The sequence below is a fragment of the Acomys minous genome, assembly GCF_964271855.1.
Source record: "Acomys minous genome assembly, chromosome: 3".
Classification (NCBI taxonomy): Eukaryota; Metazoa; Chordata; class Mammalia; order Rodentia; family Muridae; genus Acomys; species Acomys minous.
The window spans coordinates 133913721-133923446 of NC_140485.1; the positions used below are offsets into that span (position 1 = coordinate 133913721).

Genomic DNA, 9726 nt, shown 5'->3' on the forward strand with positions numbered 1-9726 from the left:
CTCCAGATCCCATGAGCTTTCTGTCACCAGCCACACAGAGTGAGTATACTGAGATGCTGCATTTTTTTTTCATTAGTCTTCTTGTGTTAGGATCCTTTCATCAAAGCTGTGGTTTCCTAATCTCTTCCTAGAATTCCAGATGTGTTTCCCTTTAAAACAGAGGAGAACCAAAAAGATGAGTGTGGTCTCCTCGCACATATCCCACAGTCATCTCTCTACAAATGGTCTTTACAGAACAGAAAAATCACCCGCCTTGAATATCTTAAGCCTTCACGAAACAAGTGTGTCAGTTATCAGTAGAAAAAGAGACAGCAGTCCATAGCAAGGGCTCCAAACATGTTCACAGTTCACAGTTACTCCATGTCCTATCATATTATTTAAAGCCTGTCTGATTAAATGCATGACCCTGGCCCTACAAGAGAACCCAGTGCTTAGAGATCAGGCGTATTGCAAAAAGGGATAAAATGTCATATTCACTCTCAGTTCCTCCCACCTAGCCCCATTGTAATCATGGACTGAGTCCTCTGATCATGCAAAGTGAGGCAAGAAAGGCTACAAAGAAGCAACTGGGGCTGAGAGATGGCTTAGTGGCTAAAGGCTAGGCTCACAACCAAAAATATAAGAAACAACTGCACTAAGACAGCCAAGCATGGTTTCCAAGGGCTTCCACAAAAGAACTATGTCCCCCAGAAGCAAGGATTTCACCAATGAGAACCATCTTCCTTTTTCCAGAGCATGGGCCTCATGGCACGACATTTGGACTGGGCGTCTCTGACTATTGGCCAAATCAAATCTTCTCAGCGCATCCTAATCCTCATGCGCATGCCTGGCTTGCCTTGGGTGGTTTTGGAAGGGGTTGGGTTTTGCCACCCGGAGCTCTGTTTTAGATTTCAGGGGTGTCGCATGACTTAGAGAGTAGTGCCATTCTCTTGGGCACACTGTCGTGTGAAATCTCCCAGCAAGAACGGCTGTGTGAGGGCTTTGACTTTGCAGAGAGAAGGACAATTTTATTAGCTTTGTAGTTATACTCCTGGGGAGGGAGGGTCTTTCCTTCATCACAGAGGAAGCTCAAAGCAATATCAGTCCTCAGATTTTGAATAGCTTCTCCATGGACTCATGGCCTCAGAGAAGCCTTCCCATGTTGGTCACAGGTAGTGATTAAAATAGAAATTCAGAAGAGTCATCCTTATTGTGGGATGGGAGTGTCTTGATGACAACCGTCACTCTCCTATAATACGGGTTCTCCTGTGAGGCGGTCTGTGGACTACTGCTGGCTGAGTAAAAGCATAAGCTTTCCCTGGCCATCCCCACAATGATGGAGAGCCAACAGCTCACAGTACACATCCTGTCAGTCAAAGCATTCCTATTGCCCCTTCCTTTCCCTGTCACTACAGCTTATACCATGACACTCTCTCTAAGGACACACTGCCCTTCAGATGTTCTTAATAGTGGCTTAGATCTGTTTCCATAATATGTCCTCCCTGGTGGCAACCAAGAACACTTGTTAAATTTTACCTCTCTCTCACCAGCCTCCATACATTAGTGCAACTCATTTTTATCTAGAGGTAGAACAGAGGTAGAGCATTCATTGTCTCCTCTTATACCACATTTCTACCAACCACAGAAAATTTCCAAATATGCCTGAGCACAGACCATGAGCCTTTGCTTTTTCTCTATTTTAAAAGCTCCTTGTCTATCTTTTTGTTTTGTTTTGTTTTGTTTTTGAGACAGGGTTTCTCTGTGTGTAGCCTTTGTTGTCCTGGACTCGCTTTATAGACCAGGCTGGCCTCAAACTCACAGGGATTCGCCTGCCTCTGCCTCCCTAGTGCTGGGATTAAATGTGTGTGCCACCATGTCCTGAATTTTATACTGCTTGGATGCTGAATCCCAACTTCTTAGAAGATAGCAAAAAGTAACAGGACTCCAGAGGAGATGACTTAGCTACAGTAACTCTACAGAGTGTAGCAAGGAGATAAAAAAACAAAAACAAAAACAAAAACAAACAAACAAAAAAAAAACTCCATTCATTGCAGCATAAGAAACAACAGACCAGGGCTGGAGAGATGGCTCAGTGGTTAAGAGCGTCGCCTACTCTTCCAGAGGTCCTGACTTCAAGTCCCAGCAACCACATGGTAGCTCACAACCATCTATAATGTGATCTGATGCAGATAAAGCACTCATGTTCAATAAATAAATAAATAAAATTTTTAAAAAAGAAACAATAGACCGTGAGCTTGTTGGAGCCACTTCCACCCATGAATCCACAGGGTAACACAAGGAGACCAGGTGGCAGCTACACACACAGTGGGTTCTGTCACAGTTGACAGACCAAAAGTCAAAATGCCAGCACCTGAGGGAGCAATAATTAAGCTTCTTCCAAGAGCAAACACTGACACGATGGTCAGAGTTGTGCCTGGCTGTGTCATCTCAGCTGCCTGTGTGACAAGCCACAGAAACAGTCAGCTCAAGGAAGGCTGTATTCTGGCACAATCAGCACAAATGTTCAGTGATTTTTCTGGCCTGTGATGGTATACCCCTCCTGCTGATGATGTCAATCTCGTATGATCTTTGTTCTTAGGAAGTGCATACTGGTGTGGCATTAAATGGTTAAAAAATAAAATCTGTATGAATGTGTGTATATACATATAAATATACATATGTGTGAGAAGAGACAAAAGGAGAGAAAGCCAGTGGGATGACTATTACAGGTGTGGAGCCAGCAAACAAGCGCCTTTTGTACCATTCAATTCTTACACCTTTCCTGAAGTTTGAAACTTACTCAAATACGTTAATTTTTATAAAAACCCTTGCAACTGTTTATACTTACCATGCCTCATACCTCAGGCCTCATACCCTCATGCCTCACTAGCTACAACAACAGGAAAAACAACAAGTTGCTTCGTTGCAAGGCATTCCAGTCTCATAATCCTCTTAGCTTATTTAAAACCCCCACACCACTTTCTCACACACCTGGACAGACTTCACGTTACTACTCAGTGTGCATGCTGCACAGTGGGAGTTCAGTGGCAATGGGCTCCACACCTGCTACTTGAGAGAAAAACAGAAAGAAACTTTAAGAGTTAGATGAGAAATAAAAATGCTTTTGTCTAGAAATAAATTGTGAAAGAAAGTCATCCAATTTTTTTTTTTTTTTTGAGATTTTGGTCCAATCATTGGTTTTAACTGGAAAGGAAAAAATGTGTTTTCTAGTTGTTTGGTTGTTTGGTTTTGTTTTGTTTTTGGAAACAGTTTCCCTGTGTAGCCCTGGCTATCCTAGACTCATTTTTGTAGACCAGGCTGGCCTCCAACTCACAGAGATCTGCCTGCCTCTACCTCCCCAAGTGCTGGCATTAGAGGCATATACTGCCATGCCCAGCTTAAAATATACTTTCTAAGGCCTACCGAAATGACGAATTTCTGCAGCCCTAGTAGCAAAGAAGCCGAGGCAGGAGGATCTCAAGTTTAAGCTCAGCCTGGGCTACTGAGTAAAATTCTATCTAAAGAAAAATAAATATTTTAAAAACCCATCTTTATAATGAATAGTGTATGTAAAAACATATTTATAATGACCCACGTTCATGATAACTAAAGTATTAATTAGTGCCTGAGCACTTAATGAAGATGCACAGAACAACATTAACAACATTCGGTGCAGTTCTCATACCCGGAAGACAATCACAAGTGTGCTCTCTGACCAACTCACTGCCCTTGCTCTTTCTCTCCTTTCAGCTAGAAAATCTGGAAGCAGAAACTGCTCCGCTGCCCTAACTGGGCCCCATACCATCCAGACCCTCGCTAAGCTTAGAGGCCACCATCTCCTTGGAATCGGGGTGTGTAGGAGGCTCTGGTTTCCTAGGAAACCTCCTGATCCTGTATCATTCAGAGGCTACTTCACTCTGCATGTGAGAGACACCCATGCTGTATCAAGCGATCAGAAGGAAGAGACCGTACAGCACTACTGAATCCAGCTCGTGTACAGAACCACAAGAAACATCCTGGACCACCATACTCCATGGTATGTGAATTAGGGACATCATAGAAGGTGACCCTTCTGTATGTAGAACTTTTATTTTCAAGCAAATACTTATGACCTCATCAAAGAAAACCCATCAGTTGTTAAAACTCACTCTAGAAATGCATCAAGTAAACGCTACCTCTGACCTCTGACCTAGTCACCTTCTATGAAAAGCTCCAGGGTTTTTTAGTATTTTGTGAGGGAATACATTATTTTCAACCCATACCGTTCACCGTGAAGTTATCCTCTAGTTAAGCCATCAGGGGCACCTCCGTTGCATGGTTTTGTCTTGTTTGAAAGAACACAGCACGTTCCTCCCATGCTCCGTAATGCAAATGAAAGGCATTAAAAACACAGTGTCAACTGAAAAAAGGGTGTTCTCAGATGGAAAGAACTTCCTGGGAGTTATGATGTTGGATGAAAGGGGCAGGGGGGGGAGCTTCCCATGTCCCTTGCTGTCCTCTAAGAGCTCACAAGCCAAGTTCATGAAGTCACCCAATGAGCTCATCATGCTGTCTGAGCAGGAAACCAAGAATTCTGCCCTCTTCATTTTTCAGTAATTTCTCCACACCGAGTGCTCTCTTGTGTATTATTGTATTATCTTCTCTGATGTCTCCTGAATCAGCATGATAAAATAACAGATGTTTTTGTTGGCTGCCAGGGAAGTTTAAGCGTTTTTAAAATATGGACCCAATAAACATAATCACAGGGCAGACACAACCATATAGAAACACATGTGATGGGTTTTTAATCCTATGTAGTTAACTGAACACGAAATATTAACAATCACCCCAAACCTCTTTCCCTGAAGGCTTGCATTCATGCAATGTCATAATCATTGTCTTGGTCTGGTTTTATCTTGGCTAAATATCAAGATTTCATTGACACCATGTCAATCTTCAGTGTAGCTTCTTAGAGTCCTCTCTGACTACTTTTATTCAACATGACACACAGTTGAGAGTTGGCAACCTCCCATTTTTAGGTCTGGAAGAGTGGCCAAGTCGGATGGCCTATGCATGCAAAGGAGTTCTCCACTTTGAGCCTTTGTCAGCACTGATGACACCAGTCAAGTCTCTTGCCATTATCTATGGAGATGGGAGTAGAAAAGGGAGGCCTGGTGGCACTCAGAGGAAGGATAACAGGCTACCAAGAAGAGATTTAATACCCTATGAGCATATACAGGGGGAAGAGGTCCCCCTCAGTCACAGTCATAGGTGAAGGGAGTAAGGGGAAAATGGAAGGGAGGGAGGAATGGGAGGATACAAGGGATGAGATCACAATTTAGATGTAATATGAATAAATTAATAAACTATATCATTATTTTAAAAAAAAGAAAACAAAGGCCCTGGTTCCCTCACAAGGGTTCCAGAGAGTGCAAACAGCCAGCAAATACAACCATAAAATGTGCATCCCTTTATCTGTCTAGCAAGACACAAATACACCCCAGATATCCAAAGGCCATGCTTCTGGAAGGCACCTGTCATAGATCAGAATGACATTTTACTGTCTCAGATATGATTGGCTATAACTACATGGACCTGGCAATGCATCCATTAGAGAAGGAGAAAAAAATCCAAGATAAGTGTTTTAATGATTCCTTTCACTGATGCCTCTACTCTCCATTTCTCAGACAACACTTCCCAGAATAGACAGACATTACGTTGCAGTTCTTACATTTTCCAATCAAAGTATTTAAACCAAAATCTTTAAAAGACCTAGACTTTTAAAATGGATAAAGCTAATGAGATTCATTAGGGAGAATGAAGCATGTGTACGTAAGTTCTGAGGATAGACACTCTTGCTTCCTGTGTGCCTTTTGACACAAGTCGTCTCACGGGATGGCACAGTATTGTTTCTGCTCTTTGGGATTCTTTTCTCAGCTGTCACTATTTCTGTGTAATGACCCACTGGTGTGAATTATCTAGCATGTGGCTGAGTGCACTTTGGCCTTGATGTAAGATTTGATCCAAGTTTTGTGTTGTTGTTGTTGTTGTTGCTGTTGTTTTTTCTTTCTACAACATCATGTATGTGTGAACAAGGCTCTTCCATATCGTCTCTTAGACTCTACAAAGAACACACAATGAAAGGGTTTGTTTTAAAAATACATTCTAAAAGCAGGAAGGCATTGCCAGTATTTTTCATGGAAGACCACTTTCAATGCCGGTGTGTTATAACTAACTCACAACTCATCTCAGAGAGATGTGAGAGTCCTCAGACTGGAGGAGTAATTTTCCACCGCAACCTGAAGGTAAAGAAGATGAGATTGTTCTTGTTCTTCCTTCCGACTCACCAGCACCTTCACAAATGAAGCTTCTTCTTCTTCTTCATTACTATTAATTTGGGTACCCCAGAAATGGAGGCTATGGATGTCAAGCGGGAGGTTTGAACTTTGGACGTCACTATGGAAGCTCTGTTTTACTGCATCTGAGGCTCAGGGCCATGTCCTCCAGACTCCATTTTCTTTCTGCTTTTTGCCTCCATTAGGTGGCTGCCAGGTCCTGCTCTCCAGACCAAGCTCTAAAAGGGTAGGAGGCAGGGGGATGGGACTCAGTTAGGGAAAGAGTGAAAAGAGGGAAAACCCAGAAGAAATCGGATCATACTTTTGTTCTAAAGTCCTTGCTTCAATATTCTGGACGTGCCTTCATTTAATGACATTGAGTAAGAGTTTAGAAGGGACACTCAAAAGTTTTAATTTGATGGCCAAATAGATATGTATCTGAATGTGTGTTTTTGTTTGGGGATTTTGTTTGTTTGGTTGGTTGGTTGGTTTGTTTTCATGTGACTTATAGTACTGAGCTATCTATTTAAGATCTCTTCCTACCTCCCATCTCATTGAAAGGGTAGACAATATCAGCAAAGTTTTTGGGTCATGATCAGGAGTAAATGATACAATGTCTTAAAAAAAATAATTTTGGTCTGTAATGTACTGTTTTTTATTATAAATGGAATCAATGTTGAAAAATAAAACAGTGACTATAGGTAGCTTAGGGCTTTGAGATATGTATATATATATCCAAAGGTCAACATATAGAAAGCGACCTTTGGGATAACATTTCCTCCCCTTCCTTTGAGACAACTCACAGAACAGACTGTCTCTAAGGCCTCTGACCACTAAGGCAAGGCAGGAGCACATGGAAGGGCCCAAGTTTGTGACAGCTATGCCAGAGATGATTACATTTCATCATACAGTCTTTGCTCTCCACTCTCATAAAAAGTTCCAGGATTCTGGGATGGCCCCCTGTTCAGAAAGTAACGGATCCCAGATGCCAATGACTTCTTGTGGAAAGCTATTCAGATGCCATCGTGGAAAGGCATGGCATTTCATAATGTAATTAGAATGAATGTGGTCTAACTACACATTAAAAACATGCAGATGACTGAAGCTTAGGATGGGGACTATAGAAAGTGGGCGGGCCCTTGGGATATTGGTCGGACACAGCTGGAGAAAGTAGTGGCCATCCTGCCACAAGTACAGGCTTTAATGAAGGGTTCAAGTCATGCTCATAGGAAGTACAAAGTGATTTGAAAGAATCTATTATTAAACCTATATTAAATGTGTAATGAAAAGATGCTGAAAGATCTCTCTCTCTCTCTCTCTCTCTCTCTCTCTCTCTCTCTCTCTCTCTCTCTCTCTCTCTCTCTCAGAATATGTGCCCAGGGGATGGGTATATTTCCCTTCAGTATTTTCCAACATATTTGGTATTGATTGGATATCACCTGGCAGGTTAGAGCCTCAGCCCACTCCACCCTCTCTCTTTTCCTTTCTTTGCTCACCTTATGCCCAAGACAGGCTCTTGCTCTGTAGCCCGGGCTACAACTCACTATGAAACCCCAGCTGACCTTGAACTTTGCATCCTCCTGATTCCACCCGAGTGCTGCATTGGCAGGTGTGTGCCATTGCACACACCTGGAAGAAGGGAGGGAAAAAAAAAACTGTACTCAGTTGGTACAATACAAACACCATGCCATGCCTTCGTTTGTCTAACCCACCCAGTGTTAATCTGAAAAACCCTATTATGTTTCAACATGAACACAGACTTATTTATAACAATCGAAGGATACTTTATCATTTCTAGTTTTGAAAGAATAATAACATTAGTTCTCTCTCACACAAAGAAGTTGTCGGTTTCTCTCAATGAGTTGCTGCCATCCAGATTTGTATCCTGCGTCAAATACGGTTTATTTCTCACAGCACAGTCATGCTTATGAAATCTAAAATTTGCTGAAAATCCTTCTAATAACACTAGGTTCTCAGCAGTATATGCAACTCTGACGTAGAAAATGCACATCTCTTTTGTGCACAGAAGCCCTTTGGGGGAAAGGAGGCACATTTTTATCTCAACATTGTCACAGGCACCATAATAGAGAGAGTTAGCAGCCAAAAATATCTTTCCGGAAAAGAGAGTTTAAATTTTATCTACAAGTTTCTTCTCGACACCTTGGAGCTTGGTTTTCAAAAGGAACGGAATCTCAAAAGCAGGCTGTGGTACCCCGTTTCCTTTCAACCCTCTTGAAAGAAACTTCTGTTGTTTTGCTTCAAACATGGAAATGTTTTATTTAATTGGCATTATCGACTAATGTTGGGAAATTTTCCATGCATACACAGTCACCAAGTGCCAAATGGAAAAGTTAAAAAAAAAAAAAAGTAGCATACGCCAAAGGAAGATACAAAAAAGAGCAAGGGCAGAAATAAAGGCACAGGCAAGTTCCCTACGAATTCTGTTTGGAACTGAACAAAGCCACACAACCTGGAACAGTCGCAGTGGCCTGAGCAATCTACATGGGTTAAAACCATTTTAATTAATTCGTACCAGAGACAAAGCAGAGGTTATGTTTGCTTAACTTTGGGCTTGTGATTTCTCCAAGAACTCAAGGTGGGATTTTTTTTCCATTCCAAGGAGGACAGAAGCATCCCTAATACCTCACAATGCTTGAATCCAGTGTCTGATGTTTTCCATGTCCTGGCTCCCTTGGGAGGTGGCTGCCTGGTTTGCTAAGATACTTTGGGAGTCTGGGAAAGGGGCATTATCACTGTTTGTTGGTGTGGCTGCCAAACAGCCAAGTCTCCAACTCAGTGCATAGCTCCTCCAGGCTGCAAGTGCCTAGATAGGTTCCGTTGGGTGGCCAGGGGTCCGTGGGGAAGCTCAGTGCAGGTGGTCAGTCCTCAGTACAGCCTCCAGACATCTTCAGGAAGAGGTGAGCCCATGGACCTTGAGTGACACTTGTACAGTCCTCACACAAGTATTTGCCATTTGCACTGGTTTTCTTTTCTTTTTTTTTTTTTTTTTTTTTTTTTTTTTTTTTTTTTTTGGTTTTTCAAGACAGGGTTTCTCTGTGTAGTCTTGGCTGTTCTAGACTCGCTTTGTAGTCCAGGCTGGCCTCGAACTCACAGCGATCCGCCTGCCTCTGCCTCCCGAGTGCTGGGATTAAAGGCATGCACCACCATGCCGGGCATTGGTTTTCTTTTCAAAGCACAGTGTTGGGACGTAGTATGTGAGGCTGTTGGAATAGCACATGTGGCTTGACCTTTCCTGGGCATCAGACTCCATCCAGCCTTTAAAATGAGTGGATTTTGATCCTCTTAGGATTCTACCAGCCTTTAAAATGAGTGGACTTTTATTCTCTTAGGATTCTACCTGGCACTTGCAAAGGAAAAAATGTGCTGTTGAGAGAGCAACTGGGGACAAAGTGGCCGACTAAGCGTTTGTGAA

At 42.4% G+C, this 9726-nt stretch overlaps 1 protein-coding gene across 1 annotated transcript in view; it reads left to right on the forward strand.

Moving 5' to 3' along the window:
- The window catches only part of OPRM1 (opioid receptor mu 1), a 51220-nt gene extending 41940 nt beyond the window's left edge, over positions 1-9280 (forward strand). Inside the window, exon 4 of the mRNA XM_084777841.1 lies at positions 3730-9280. Within this exon, the coding sequence (XP_084633967.1) occupies positions 3730-3768 (39 nt within the window). The 3' untranslated portion in view covers positions 3769-9280. The remainder of the gene's footprint in view (positions 1-3729) is intronic.
- The last annotated feature ends 446 nt before the right edge of the window (positions 9281-9726 follow it).